At 30.1% G+C, this 16363-nt stretch overlaps 2 protein-coding genes across 3 annotated transcripts; both read left to right on the top strand.

Annotated features, from left to right (window-relative positions):
• The first annotated feature begins 669 nt into the window (after positions 1-669).
• Positions 670-1128, top strand: LOC132716855 (uncharacterized). The gene has a single exon (XM_060700186.1). It carries the CDS (start codon positions 763-765, stop codon positions 1126-1128), a length of 366 nt encoding a protein of 121 aa, XP_060556169.1. The 5' UTR covers positions 670-762.
• Positions 1129-6537: 5409 nt separating this feature from the next.
• On the top strand, positions 6538-12860 carry LOC132716869 (uncharacterized). 2 transcript variants are annotated; one of them, XM_060700198.1, is made up of 3 exons: positions 6538-6991; positions 8885-9220; positions 10929-12856. In XM_060700198.1, exons 1-3 carry the CDS (start codon positions 6904-6906, stop codon positions 11129-11131), a joined length of 627 nt encoding a protein of 208 aa, XP_060556181.1. In that variant the 5' UTR covers positions 6538-6903; the 3' UTR covers positions 11132-12856. The 2 variants fall into 2 exon arrangements, with proteins under 2 accessions (XP_060556181.1, XP_060556182.1); XM_060700199.1 differs by lacking the exon at positions 6538-6991 and having other exon boundaries at positions 8845-9220; positions 10929-12860.
• The last annotated feature ends 3503 nt before the right edge of the window (positions 12861-16363 follow it).

The raw sequence follows: 16363 nt of genomic DNA, 5'->3' as shown, positions 1-16363 counted from the left end.
GTCATGAAAGCTATATATTTTATATGCTTGAAGATTCCCGAGATACCAGTGTGACAACTTTGTCTATTCCGAGCAATTGAAAATATGTGATTTCTCCAGAATATGACATTATTCAATTAACAGTTCAGTTTCAGAAACTTTTTCGGAATGACTCCAGACATTAATGTTATTGCCTCACATTTCATTTTCATTTCGTATGTGGAGAAATATTTCCTAAGATAAAGCAAGACAAATAAATGTTCTCTTCTAAGTTTTAATCATAATGGTATTATTGATGAATCCGTTTCTTAAAACAGAAATGAAACAAACATTAGAATGATTTATTCATTTTGTAGGATTAAACAATTAGAAAAAGCGTTTCCAATTGCCATAACATATTTTGTTCAATTCAATACTCATACAATGATGGATGTAACAAAAACTGAAGACGCCATTTAGACAATAACGGGTTAATCTTTCCTGAGTAGACAATGTTTTCATATGAACAGTTGATAATTAGATCCTATTCGGACCGCCTCATGAATTTTTCACGGAGGAAAACATCGTTATTAGAGTTCCTATTGACATTATCTAAGAAACAGACGTAAATATGCCTAAGTGAAACATATGGACTATTTGAGCTTATTCGTGGTTTATTATTCAAATGGAGTAATGGTTTCTTATATTAAAATAGTTTGTAATTAAGTATTGTTTATCACGTGAATAAAAGGGAAAAGTATTAAGAAAGACACATTAATACATACTGTATTCGGCTGATTTACAATGAGTTTTCCATCTCTTATTTTAGCAACGGCCTCCGGAGAAAGGTCTGCAGCTAAGGAATGTGCTAAATGGGAAAATGAACAGTTATGTGCTGAAATAGACAGCTTAGGGCGTGAAATTAAAAAGCTCAAACAAATTGTTGACCATTTGTCACGAGACTATGAAGATTCTAAAGGATATGATCCACTTAGACGGTATGAGAAATTAAAAGGAATGATTAAAAGGACAATAATGCATTTAAGACTAAATCCAGAGGGACCAAATACGGTTCAAAATATTGGTGTTGGAGGATTAGTCCAAGGATGCAAGGACTTCAGCCATCAAGCCGAAAGTGCCAGGCGAAGAGAAAACAAATATGCCAGTTAGTTTACTTTGATATACTCTTGTCCTTACTAAATTGTGATATGTTAAGATATAATTCTTAAACTAATTAATGTTTTACCACAAATTTATCAATATTCAATAATCTAAACTTAATATTTTACAACATAATACTGCATAAGAATGTGTAGGACGTTTTCATATTTTCATAAAGGACTTGTCTTATTAACTTTAACATTTGACATTGGCGATTTTGAATGTCCTATAGAAATATTCTTATTAAGCATTTGTCTGGAATCAATGAAATCTAAAGTCGTTGTAAATAAAATTTATGTATTTTTATTTACTATCAAAAGCCATTTCCGAGACGTGAACTTGTTCTTATATAAAAGACTGCTTCTTACACATTTTCATGAAATATAGCCAATAACACGACAGTCAATTACTTTTACGTCATCAAAATAGACACGAGGATCAGCTATCGGTTGATAAAACGTAGTTTATATTCATGTTTATATGAACACCAAAGAACGATTGTACTATATCGATGGGAAACATGCTTATATTTCTACAGCCAAAAGTAGTTATTAACACAGTTGCTGCTCTATTATATACTCTAGATGAAGGCTTATAATTCACAATTGATGACTTATTTCACCACCCATTTAATAACATATCATTAGATCTAAAAACTTTGGTCTTTGCAAACCAATATCATCGGTATTGTTACTTATGTTTGAAATTAGTTTCAGTTTTATGGAATAATGGTCATAAATAAACTAACTTGTGTTTATATATCTTAATTAAATTATAGGAGTGTTGTGGTTATTATTACAAACTATTTAAAGCACGGAAGGGCACCTAAGCTCTTCCTCCACCAGTAAAGCTGGAACGTCGCGATATGACCTTTACTGTGTCGATGTGACATAAAACCCAAAACAAACAAATAAACTATTTATGATTTAAATTATTCTGAATATTAATGTTGTGCTAAATACAAGTCTTTACACATTCAAATGTTCACATGATTTGGAAAATTTTACAGAACAAAAGAGTTTATCAATTAAGGCAATAAGGAATCCCACAATTTGGTTCAGACTGCAGACATTCAAACGTCCATTACAAAATGTATCAATGTCATTGCTTATTGGTAGCTTGTACAATACGTGGAGTCCAATCAATAAAAAAATCTCGATTAATACAACGCTATCAAGTTTCTTTAATAAGCTCAGTGTCTTATCTTTTGTAAGTCATTACTAAACCTGACGTGTCCTTATATGTCGGACTGAGACAAAATAACGGTATGTTTATATCAGATTGTTCACATCAAAAGGTTAGGATATACAAATATGCGTGATGCATAAACTCTTAGAAGGACATTAGCAAACTAGCAAAGGATAGTATTCAGATTTATCAGATCTGTACAATTTCTAAAAACTTTCTTTGATAGATAATCAATACGTGTAGTTAAAGCAACATTTCCTATGCAGAAAAAAAATGTTTCGTTTGTTCACGTTGTCCAAAATAACTTGAAACAGATTCATTCTTTGAAATAAATGAAGTTAGAAAAAAACTTACAAAGTTTGTTGGCAAGAATGGTAAACTCATAAATTGTAGTTTGCATGTACAAAAAACCCGTTAATATTCATACAAATTTTGTTGTAAAATTGTTTTACAATGTGCAAGTACATGTATCATTATGCAGTGGCTTGTAATATTTCCACAATAAATGATCAATGCAAGTGCCATTCAAATCCGCGTTATATTCTTTATTTTAGAGATGTCAAGACAAGAGTTACAAGATGAAAATATCCTTTTTTCAGATCAAGTTCGAGAACTACGTCGTAAATGTTCTATTATACGTGGCATTATTGATACACTTTACAAACATTATGAAATGTCAAAAAGAGCTCCTGTTAATCAGCGATATAACATGCTTAAAGTTATGATAAAGAAAGTTATACATGAAGAATTGATATAGTTGATGATCCAATTTTATGTCATATCTCTTGAGAATGTCAGTGTCGTTATTAAACAATTCATTCTAAGATTACAATCAAACAAACATGCCGAGAGATTTATGTGTATGTTGCTGAATTGTACTTTAAATATTACCAATATATTGTGAATATAATTAACTTAAATTTTGAAGTAGTTTTGTAAATGACGTTTTAATTAAATAGTGTATATGTGTACATATGTTATCTTGTCTGGGGTTATTCATTTTATATGAATATGTAATAAATTGCAAGAAGAACACAACCCAGTTGCAATTATGATATACTTTTGTTTCAAAGCTGTACAGACAAAGTGTACCAAGGAAATATGTTTAGATATAATAGTGTACAACAAGAATAAGTTTATAAAAAAAAAACGTTAATAAGGTGATGCCTTGGAAAAAACCCATAAATTCCATGTAAAATTGTAACAGGACTTTAGTAAAACTACCCCGGGACATATATTTCAAGATATTTGTCCATAGGGAATTAAAAATTGTGACTGGATGTCGACAAAAAGCAATGCAGATGCACGATAATGCGAACGTAAATATATTGGCAATGATAGAATATTTTAAAATACTCATTGATAATAAATTGAACAGGCAAAACATGCATGGTACCATTAAGTATTGCAGATATGACTTACATATTATTTTGAGTTTTAGTCCTTGTGTATATCGTGCTTTTATCAGGTTATTATGTAGTGTGTTTATAGATTGATTTATGAATGCATCATTAAAAACATTATTTGCATGCTCTTCAACATGTGTTAGTTCAGTTTATATCACTTATCTTGATCAATTGTTAAATATTTAACAAAAGCTACCGGGATTTTGATATTGCCTGTAAAATAGATGTAAATATTCTTACAAGTATTTCTTATATAATCTAATTTATATTTCGTCCATTTTTTGCTTTGGTCAAATTGCTTCGTAATTTAGTTCAATAAAGAATTCATATACCTTAACCAGACATTTCTATTAAACTAGCTTAAAGATCCTGTATGTTGTAATTAAGGAGGTGATAACATTTAAGTGAAATTGTTTATATGTATATAATTATTCTTTTAAAACAATTTCCAAACATCCAAGAATATGTTAAATGTGTGCTGCAAATTTTATTCGCGTTAAAAGTAATCATTAAAATCTATGCGTTCATTTGTTATTGATAAATTTGGCTTAGGCTTTATCGAAAATAGATTTCTAATAACCTCCTTTTATTTACATGAAATGTAAATTCGGTAATATCTTTACAAATAATACTTTTTTGAACTTACAACATTGATAAACCCTTAAAGAACATACAATACAATTAACAAAAATAAATGTAATTAAAGCAATAATGAGGATTATGTGAATTGGAAATTATCTGCTGATATCTATTCAAACATTTTCTAGTAATTAGGTTTCATACACTTTATGTTTTTTAAGTTATTTAAAGCGTATGTGCACTGTAATAATTATAGTTTTTCTGCAACGCGATTGCGTTATCTTCAATAACCTGTGACATGTTTACAATCACACAATTGCCATCTTCAATTTGCAATGACAATTTTATTAGAATACAAATTATATACATGTATGGAGATCTAGACAATGTTATAAGACGTGGAAGATAATTATCTTAGAAGTTTGTCTGTTGTTTTTTTTCAAACACTATAAAGTTGATATTTGATTCATTAGTTATAAACAACTACAGTTTTTACAAAGAAGTCTTATAGTTTTCTTTTATTTCTGCTTTTTTTGCGAATTTCACAAATGTCATTTTTGACGAGTTGCATACTAAGCTATCATTATTTTACAGTTTCAAACCTTTATTTAATACAAGATTATAACAAACAATGCAGTTTGTATTTATTCATTTAAAAGGTCGTTAAAATATTTCAAAAATTTGCAAGCCAAATATTACATCAGCTATTTATAATTTTTATAAAATATAAAGATTGTTTAAGCAAATCATTTCTTCTTTAATTCTTTTCAAGCAAAACATAGAACTTAAAAGTGACATGAAACAGCCGTTGAACTTGCACTTTCCTGTACCGTCCATGAACAGGCTCAATCAAACCGAGCCTGCAACATATTTTCTTTTGCCGTGTTTAGCTTTTTAGGTATTCTGTTTTTCTCTATTTTGTCGTCAGTCATTACGTCAAATCTTGTCTTATTTTGTAAGGAAATTATTTCGACCTGTTAATAAAAGAGATTTCTTTAATTCTTAAATCTAAAATCTGTTGTCACTCCACTCATATTTTTGGACAAAAATTAATTGTGTATATTGCGCATGTTCGTGGTGATGGTCAATATACTCAAATATGTATTGAGTATATTGCCAAATGCTCGTAACGATGGGCAATATATTTTATTTGTAGTGAAGATGGTTTGATATGCCACTGTTTGAAGTTATTAAGGTAGACAAATAGGGTGTAAATCTATAAATCAATGTTCGTGTTTGATATTATAAATTATAATATATCTTTCAAGACATAAATGAAAACTCATTGTGTTCCCTGTATTTTTAAACAAATCTAGTACAGCGAGCCTTATTGTCAAAAACGTCTTCAATCAACACAGATTAGAAGAGCCTACATGTTTCTAGTAATTCACATAGTTGTCATGATTTATGGTAAGATGAATAATTCACAACGATTCTTTTTTAAATCTAAACTCTTTTATTGGTAATTTCCTTAAGTACTAAAAGATGCGATTAAAGGAATTATTTCGCAACAAAGTACATTGTGCAATTATAAGGACATTAATCTTCTTTACAAATGTGTTAACTGTTTATTAATGCAATCGGTCGATCGCATGTAATGCCTACGTAGGCGGACTGTGCCAATATCGCACATTGTTTAGCAATACAATAGCCTTATATTTTGCTTCATAGCAAAGAGACAAGTATAAAATTCAAATTAGGAAAAACAAATAATTTCAGATAATACATTTTGTCAAAAAGCTTTTATTTGTTTCAATATTCTTACTTATGATACATAGTCTATGTAAAGTAGTTCGTCTGTTTCGAAATAACCACTTCAAATGTACGCTTATTTACGTATAACAGTATATGTTATACACACGATGCCTTCAAAGAATTAAAGAAACAAATCACGTCCGAGGTCCTACGGCCAAATATTGTCCCGCGAAATGTTAAACAACATTAAAACGTTCAGTCCAGTTGAAGAAATATGACATTTCAGATATGTTCAACATAGCCAATACATACTAAACTTAACATTGAATAGGTTTCTGTTAACTTCATATTTCACCCAATATTGTAAGACATTGACCTGCTCTCTGACCGTTTCTAACAATCTAACCTTAATACAAGCATCGTTTAATTAAACGTATAAATATATTTATTTCAACTCAATATACATAGAGCAGGAAGCTGATACTGTAAATGAATCACCTCATGTACATTCATGTTATTTATTATAGACGGTGTATTGATGAAAGGAGCGACAGCTGTTTACATATGATGATGGAAATATAGCTGCAGGTACACGGTTGTTTTGTCATTATATTCAGGTTGATATAAAACCTGTATTTTGTTCTACATATCACGAGGTAACATCGTTATGGCATAAAATTAGTTTGTCTTAGAAATCAAAACTGTTGTTGATATAGAATCGCCTATTATGGAATGCATACACGAGTCCGGTGCTAAAGTAATATTTGATTTGAATAACCAGTTGATTAAAGGTTAATTTTCAGAAGAAATGTTTATAGACAGTACAGGATGGGTGTGATAAATAGTGGGTTTCATCTGTACAATATCAAGGAAAACGTCATTTGAGAATATTTTATGATGACCAACGTCTTCAAAAATGGAAAGGAGTGAATCTTTATTTTCATTATGTGTTAATTGGATACGTACTCGTGTAACAAACAAAGAAGAAACAGAAGATACAGAATGTAAGTTAATTTTATTTCCAATTGTACCGAATTCAGTTGAAACGCATAGAAACAATTGAAAAATAATAAATACAAGATACAAGATATCTTCTATCATTATGCCTTAGTAGTCTAAAGTAAAAGCGTGTTTGATTGTTTAGTGGCATTTATAGAGGTTGTTTGCTTTTTTGGTTGTGTGTGTTTGACCTCACTCGTGTATGTGACATCATTTTATGTATTAACCGGTTGGTGGCATCTTTACCTCCATACCTAAAGTCAAATATAGTGAAAGTTAATATCTATATCAGGCATTAGCAATGGATGCATTTCTCAATCAAACATCTTGATATTTTTTCGTTTTCTATAATTTCCTAAATACAAGCAATGTAATGTTATTGATATGATATTATGGTAACAGATGAAATAAAAAAAGGCTTAATGATGTGTTTATTGATGTTTTTGACATTGTATTTATATGCGAATCTACTTCATGTCAGGAGAAATTACAAGATCAAGTAAAATAATGTTGTACAGAATAGTGCTTGGAACATTCAATAATTTTTAAATTGCACTTTCTTTTACATGTTTAAGATTTATTGACATCAATTATGAATAAACTTTATAAATTATTTCATATTTTAGTTTTTAAGTTATTGAGTCAAAATACAACGAAAATTATTAAACTAAAAACGGTTGACTTAGATCATAGTCAATTTTGTTTGTGTATTTTTGTGAAGAAATCATACATTTAAGCATATTGAATTCAACACTTCATAAATATTTATAAATTGTATAAATCTTCGAACACGATTACAAAATATCATAATAAATCTCTTTTTCAAACAAACCTTCAAGATTGGTTTTTGATGTTACAAATTATCTCGAATCATTTTATTTTCCAAACCCTTACGGACAAATCTGTTCCATGGCACATGCTTTTCTAATGGCGTATCTATTGTTTCCCCACATACAAGTGACGTTAGTACAATCAAATCGCTCCAAAGGGATTTTAAAAGACCACTATCGACTTTATTCCCCTGTACAAATTTACTTTTTGTGATGATAAATTATGTCGCCGCCGTCAATATATGAGAGAACTGACATATTACATGAAAGCAATATATTTTATATGCTTGAAGATTCCCGAGGTACCAGTGTGACGACTTTGTCTATTCCGAGCAATTGAAAATATGGGATTTCTCCAGAATATGACATTACTCAATTAACAGACAATTCAGTTTCAGAAACATTTTCGGAATGGCTCCAGACATTAATGTTATTGCCTCACATTTCATTTTCATTTCGTTTGGGAGAAATATGTCTTAAGATAAAGCAAGACAAATAAATGTTCTCTTCTAAGTTTTAATCATAATGGTATTATTGATGAATCCGTTTCTTAAAACAGAAATGGAAAAACTGACGAATGATTTATTCATTTTGTAGGATTAAACAATTAGAAATCGCGTTTCCAATTGCCATAACGTATTTCTTTCAATCTAATACAACACATACCATGATGGATGTAACAAAAACTGAAGACGCCATTTAGACAATAACGGATTAATCTTTCCGCAGTAGACAATGTTTTTCATATGAACAGTTGGTAATTAGATCCTATTCGGACCGCCTCATGAATTGTTCACGGAGGAAAACATCGTTATTAGAGTTCCTTTTGACTTTATCTAAGAAACAGACGTAAGTTGCTTTGCAAAAATATGCCTAAGTGAAACATATGGACTATTTGAGCTTATTCGTGGTTCATTATTCAAATGGAGTGATGGTTTCTTATATTTATATATTTTATAATTAAGTATTTTTACCACGTGAATAAAAGGGAAAATATTAAGAAAGACACATTAATATATACTATAATATTCGATTGGAATACAATGAGTTTTCCATCTCTTATTTTAGCAACGGCTTCCGGAGAAAGGTCTGCAGCCAAGGAAGATGCTAAACGGGAAAATGAACAGTTATGTGCTGAAATAGACAGCTTAGGGCGTGAAATTAAAAAGCTCAAACAAATTGTTGACCATTTGTCACGAGACTATGAAGATTCTAAAGGATATGATCCACTAAGACGGTATGAAAAATTAAAAGGAATGATTAAAAGGACAATAATGCATTTAAGACTAAATCCAGACGAGCCAAACACGGTTCAAAATATTGGTATTGGAGGATTAGTCCAAGGATGCAAGGACTTCAGCCATCAAGCCGAAAGTGCCAGGCGAAGAGAAGACAAATATGCCAGTAAGTTTACTTTTATATATTTTTGTCCTTATAAAATTGTGATACGTTAAGATATGAATCTTAAACTAATTAATGTTTTATCACAAATTTATCAATATTCAAGAATCTTAAGGTAATATTTTACAACACATACTGCGTACGAATTTGTAGGACGTTTTCATATTTTCATAAAGGACTTGTCTTAGAAACTTTAACATTTAATTACTAATCTAAACATTGGCGATTTTCAATGTTCTATAGAAATTTTGTTATTCAACATTTGACTGGAAACAATGAAATCTAAAGTCGTTGTAAATAAAATCTATTTTTTTATTTACTATCAAAAGCCATTTCCGCGACGTGAACATGTCCTTATATACATCACATCTCACATTAAAATTAAAACTGCCCTCACTTCGCATATGATTTGGATTTCATAGACTGCTTCTCACACATTTTAATGAAATATAGCCAATGAAACAAAAGCCAATTACTTTAACGTTATAAAATAAACACGAGAATTAGCTATCACGTCGTATATATTCATGTATTATATTAAATATTAAAGAAGGACTGTACTATATCGATGGGAAACATGCTTATATTTCTACATCAAAAGTAGTTATTACCACAGTTGCTGCTCTATTATATACTCTAGATTAATGCTTATAATTCACAACTGATGACTTCATTCCCCACCCATTTTATAACATGTCACTAGATCTAAAACCTTTGGTCTTTGCAAACCAATATCATCGGTATTGTTACTTATGTTTGAATGAAATAAGTTTCAGTTTTATGGAATAATGGTCATTTATAAACTAACTTTTGTGTATATATCTTAATTAAATCATAGGATGTGTTGTGGTTAATATTACAAACTGTTTATGGTTTGAATTATTCGGAATAAAAATGCTGTGCTTAATACAAGTCATTACACATTCAAATGTTCACGTGATTTGGAAAGTTTTACAGAACAAAAATGTTTATCAATAAAGGCAATAAGAAATTTCACAATTTGGTTCAGACTGCAGACATTCCAACGTCCCGTTACAAAATGTATCAATGTCATTGCTTATTGGTAGCTTGTACAATACGTGGAGTCCAATAAATAAGAAATTCTCGATTAATACAACGCTATCAAGTTTCTTTAATAAGCTCAGTGTCTTATCGTTTGTAAGCCATTACTAAACCTGACGTTTTCTTATCACTCGGACTAAGACAAGATAATGGTATGTGTATATCAGACGATTTCACTGGCAAAAGGTTAGGATATACAAATATGCGTGCTGCTTAAACTCTTACAAGGAGACTAGAAAACTAGCAAATGTTGCACTATGAAAAAAGATTTTATTTAGATTTATCAGATGTGTACAATTTCTAATAAACTTACTTTGATAGATGATAAATACGTGTAGTAAAAGCAACATTTCCTATGCAGAAAGGATGTTTCGTTTGTTCATGTTTTCCACAATAACTTGAACCACATTCATTCTTTGAAATAAATGAAGTAAGAAAAAAACTTACACAGTATGTTGGCAAGAATGGTAAATTCATAAATTGTGCTTGCATGTATAAAAAACGTTAATATTCATACAATGGAAATTGTGATGTATAATTGCTTTTTAAATGTACAATACATGTATCATAATATAATTGAGTGCAATATTTCCACAATATATGATGTATGTATATACCGTTTACACCCGCTTTATATTCTTTATTTCAGAGATGTCAAGACAAGAGTTACAAGATGAAAATATCCAGCTTTCAGATCAAGTTCGAGAACTACGTCGTAAATGTTCTATTATACGTGACATTATTGATACACTTCACAAACACTATGAAATGTCAAAAAGAGCTCCTGTTATGCAGCGATATAACATGCTTAAAGTAATGATAAAGAAAGTTATACATGACGAATTGATATAGTTGATGAACCAAGTTTTATGACATAACTCTTTAGTATGTCGCTGTATTTATAAAAAAATTCATTCCAAGATTTCAATACAACAAACATGCCGCGGGATTCATGTGTACATTGCTGAATTGTACTTTAAGTATAACGTGTCGATGAGAAGAATATCTGTGTCAGAACAATCGTCTTACTATCCTTTACAAAACATAAGCAAAAGCCGTTGTTTTGGTTGCAAATCATTTATTAGCTAACACTGACATTGAGACAATGACATGCAATATTTGACAGATAATTCACTAATCAGTATTTCAAACATTTTGGCAAATCGGCAAATTCAGCTGCTGCTTAGAACTGGCCGATGCATTAATTGAACAGCCACAATGTTTAGCTTCATAAAGGGACGAAATGTTTGCATATCAATTAAAGAGAGAAGAGAGGAGCTGATAAATTCAAGTAAATAATAATCTTTATAAAGGAAATAATAACCATCTGCTATCTGAATATGTTCAGAGGATCTTAAAATAAAACACATATCAGCGGATTCGTTTCTACTCCCTGTGCTTGGAAACCTGGATAATGTGTTCTTTATTTGTTTCGATTCCTGGATTTTATGACACAATGAACGTTTCCATTGGATGTTGTGTAGCTATATTCATTGTGTTAACGGAATAATTCGTGTTTTGTCGAATAGTGCATAAATAAAGGGTCCCGTTAATGCCACATAAACCTTTGGCCCGACACTTCTTCATAATGTGTAGATTTGTTTATGTAAAAATTATGTGTTTTATGTATGAAATAAAATTTTACTAAATTTAACTTAATACCGGGTAGTATGTTTTCTTTTTTCTGTAAAGAGTGATTAAATAGAAAAAAAACCTTCTAGCAAATTATCAGAACAAGTTTGATTTGTTGGTTAGAATTATTGATATGATAGTTGTTTTGAAACGAGCACAGATGATTCAGAATATCAATTTCAACAAACCTTGTTTTCGTAATTACTGTATGCGTGTGATATTAACTTATTTGTTTGTCTACATAAATATAATAAAAGATAAAAATAACCAATTTGTTGTGAATATAATTAATTTTAATTTTGAAGTAGTTTTTGTAAATGACGTTTTAATTAAATATTGTATATGTATAGATATGTTTCCTGGTTCGGCATTATTTTGCATATGAATATGTAATACATTGCAAAAATTATACAACCTATGTACCACCTTAAAGGGCAATTAAGCTATTCAGACATTGTCTGCTTTCGGTTTCGGTAGTGCACATCATATTAAATTATAGTTTTTAGATATTTTGAGATATAATATTGTTTACATGAAACAGTTTATAAAACAAAATATAAAAATATATAAGGTGATTGTCTGCAAAAACATATATTCCATATAAATTTATCAAAATTTTAGTATAATTATCCTGGTTCATATATTTCATAATATTTGTGCATACAAAATCCAAAATTATTATTGGCTGTCGCTCACTGGATTGTTTTGTCGAAACGGTAAATATATTTTCAATGTAAAAAAGTTTGAAATAAATTATTTCAACTGGTAACATTTAATATTCCAGATATAACTTACCTATTATCTTGAGTTTTCATCATTGTGTGTACCGTGCTTGTATCAGGTCATTCTTTAGTGTAATGCATCATAAAATATAATTTGCACGCTTACAGCTGCTCTTCAAAATTCGTTATTTCACTTTATATCACTCCATCTTGATCTATTGTTGAATATTAAATAAAATCTCCTGGGATTACGATATTGCCTGTAAAATTGATGTAAACATTTATTAATCTATTGTATTGCTAATTAAATTTTATTGTATATTTCATACACACTTAAATTTAATAAAATTTCAAATTGCATGGCAATTCAATTCCATAAAGAATTAATATACTTTAACCAGACATGTCTTATGATTAAAGTCTCTATTAATAACTGGTTGCTGACAACATTATTGCAATTACAAAGAACTGCAAAGACAAGTATATTTTAATTCAACTCAATTTGTCATTTAAAGTAAGTTTTTAATGCTTACCCGATGCTAGGGGACACAAAGGGTAACTTCTATATACTTTTACATATTACTGAAGTAAGTCATTTGTGAGGAGACATATTTAATCATGAAAGAAAATTAATGAACATTATGACGAAAGTAAGAGATCTTGAAGCAATTTAAGTCGGTTTAACATTTGTTTTGTTTTTTTACGAGTGAAAAAAAAGCACAACAGATTTTAAATTTGAATGCAACTTTATTCAATTTATTTCATATCTTAATCATCGCCTGTTTGAATTGACCAAGATCGAAGTAATAATGTTACAAAGAAGCTGGTTCCAAAGCATAACACAATGTGTGGGTTGGGGCGCTGGATAACGAGAATATGAAATTTTATAAATTCCATGTTTCTTATATTATCCTCAGAGAGAGAGAGAGAGAGAGAGAGAGAGGGAGAGAGAGAGAGAGAGAGAGGGAGAGGGGGAGAGAGAGAGAGAGAGAGAGAGAGAGTAAGTTTTCACTACATAATTAATCTAAAATAGTGAAAAACACAACCTAAAGAACGCCAAAAACGGCAAAGCTGAAAATATTGCAGGCTCGGGTTGATTGAGACTTTATCAATTATTTGAATACAATGTGTGTATGTGTAGGAACTCAAAACTGTGAAGTTATGCTTCATCTGAGGGCAAAATATTGACCTGAAAAGTAATTATGTGACATTAATTGATACTTTGTGTTTATATTTCTTTTGATTAATTCTTGGGTTTTATTTGCGTAAGATGTTATTTTTTTAGATTGTTGTGCTGTAATTAAAATCTGTTCACAATTTGTCATTTCTTTTTAATTTACTCGTTCTTTTGCCCATGAAATGTTTTCATATTTACCAATTTAAATGTTGAAATACTATTTCTATAAAACATCTTCCATAAATTGTATCATTTATCTTTGTATTCGTGTGTTTGCGCGCTAGTGTGTGTCAGTGTGTGTGCGTGTGTGATTGCGAGCATGTGTGTGCAAAACAGAACTGGTTATTTATCAGGGAATCAGGGACGAAAGTGTATAAGCGGCCAGGTAGCTCAGTTGGTGGTATTCAAATCTGAATTCCAAGTTGTCCTGTATTCGAATCGCGGTCTTCCTGTGAAATGCTTAAGTCGGTGCTAGGGGAATTGGACGGTAACTTGCAGCCTGTTACATTTTCAATTTTGTCGTTGTATGCCTTCTTTAGATATTTCGCTTTTCTCTATTATATGGCGACTATATGGCGACTATATAGGTTAATGCCTTCAGGGTCATTACAAAATATTGGCTATACCCGTAAAAAAATAATGACAAATTATAACCCAGCGGATGGGACCGTACACAGGATATAACTGTGTTATGAATGAAAAGAAAATCGAACAAAAATAACAAAAGATAAGAAAAACATCGATTTCTCGGTTCATATAACATTAAATTGTCCTGTGATTGATTTTATATTTTCCTTACTGCATTACTTTGTAAGACACGTTATGAAATGTCTTTACCTTTTACAAGAAAAAATAATATTATCTATTTAGTAATAACACATGTTAAATAACACATTAAAATGTATTTGAAATGCGTAACAGAAATAAGACAATAACAATTCTTTGACATGCAGTCTATTTAGTGTATGTAACCAATAGTAAAAGTAATTAGACTAAAAAGACAATGATATAATTACGCCAGAAGCAATTTGGGAAAAAGCTTTATGCCAAGTCCTTGCCAAAATCACATCATTTTACTGGAGTTAATTTATGGTCAACCCTAGCTAATACATAATACAATTGCCAAGGGATGTCGAAGAAACGCCAACACATTTCTGTTCACGTTATATGAAATATTGAGAGAGTTTAAACATTGTCGGGAAAATGTATACTTTTGCGTTGTGATAAACAATATCCATATGTGCATTGTAAACATTATATTTTACGGAAGTTTTAGATAGCGCATTGCTTTTGCTTCTGAAAAAATAATGTTTTCTTTTATATTTATTAGAATTGATTAAAATAGTTTAAATTTTGAGATGCTGAAATGTGAAATAAAGTAAATATACTTCAAAACAATTCACATTATAACCATGCATGGAATTTAGCTGCATTGTTATATCGATGTATGCATGACATTAAAAAGGAATATTTATACTAAAATAATTTTGACGTTAATAATTCAGTTTATTTATAATAATAATAATAATAATAATACAAGATTACTAGCTTGTACGAATGTGAATTGGTATCAATGTTTCGTACATTTTATAATAATAATAACCGAATAATCGCATGTTTATCGTATAAATGATTTGTAATCAATCACCCGAGTATGTCGGACTTCGTGCATTTGAACTCGAACCGTGCATAATTGTGCAACAACGCTCCCAAAATACATGTTATCCGGAACTCGACAAATGTGGGTTTTTCCAAGCTACAAACTTTTACCGCATAGCCTCATTGTGCACTACCCATCACAATAGATTAGCCAACCTGCTTCGCTGTTTTTCCATTTATATGATTACCAATTTGCTCAGTGTCAGTGTAAGGCAAATAGGAAAATCTTTTTATGTTTTTGCTTGTCTGAAAAAACACAAACAATATGATTACATAGGAAACAAGTTTATGTATTCCAGACATGGCTTATAGAAATAATCGTGCGTTTCAAAACCAATCAAGCATCCTTTACATAATTTATTGCTGCACTTGTCAGTATTAGAGCAATTATAATCCAAAGCAGGAATTTCGATCGAGTCTAGTAACTTAATTGTATTTGTGAACATTTAAGCAGCCTATGATAAAACTAAACGAAATAGATTTCTACGACTTCAGGTTTCCTATGTTTCAGTGATAATATCAAACAAATGTCCTAAGATATCTTACAATTAGCATGTGCATGTCAATGTTTTACAATGCATACAAAGTTTATAACACAAAATTGTACAACGAAGCTTTAAAAAGAAACTTACTGCATGAAAATAAAATATGTGTATGTATCACACGTTTGCTGAATAATGATAAGAAATTCGATGCTGTTTTGTAGAATTTAGTTAAGATTTTGACTTTAGATTTAGATTAGATATATTGTTCAAATTTATTTGACATGATGCAAGTTTATTAAAAATGTCAACGTTATTTAAATATCAAAGGGTTTGAACCATTTTAGTCTTTTGTATACGATTGTCGTGATATTTGTTTTTAATTAGTCGTCGCTGGTTTAAACTATTAATA

This window comes from Ruditapes philippinarum, unplaced genomic scaffold, assembly GCF_026571515.1.
Source record: "Ruditapes philippinarum isolate M1 unplaced genomic scaffold, ASM2657151v2 ctg318_1_1_1_1, whole genome shotgun sequence".
NCBI lineage: Eukaryota > Metazoa > Mollusca > Bivalvia > Venerida > Veneridae > Ruditapes > Ruditapes philippinarum.
Note: the sequence above shows the minus strand (reverse complement) of the source record. Positions and strands in the feature narration are given on the sequence as shown.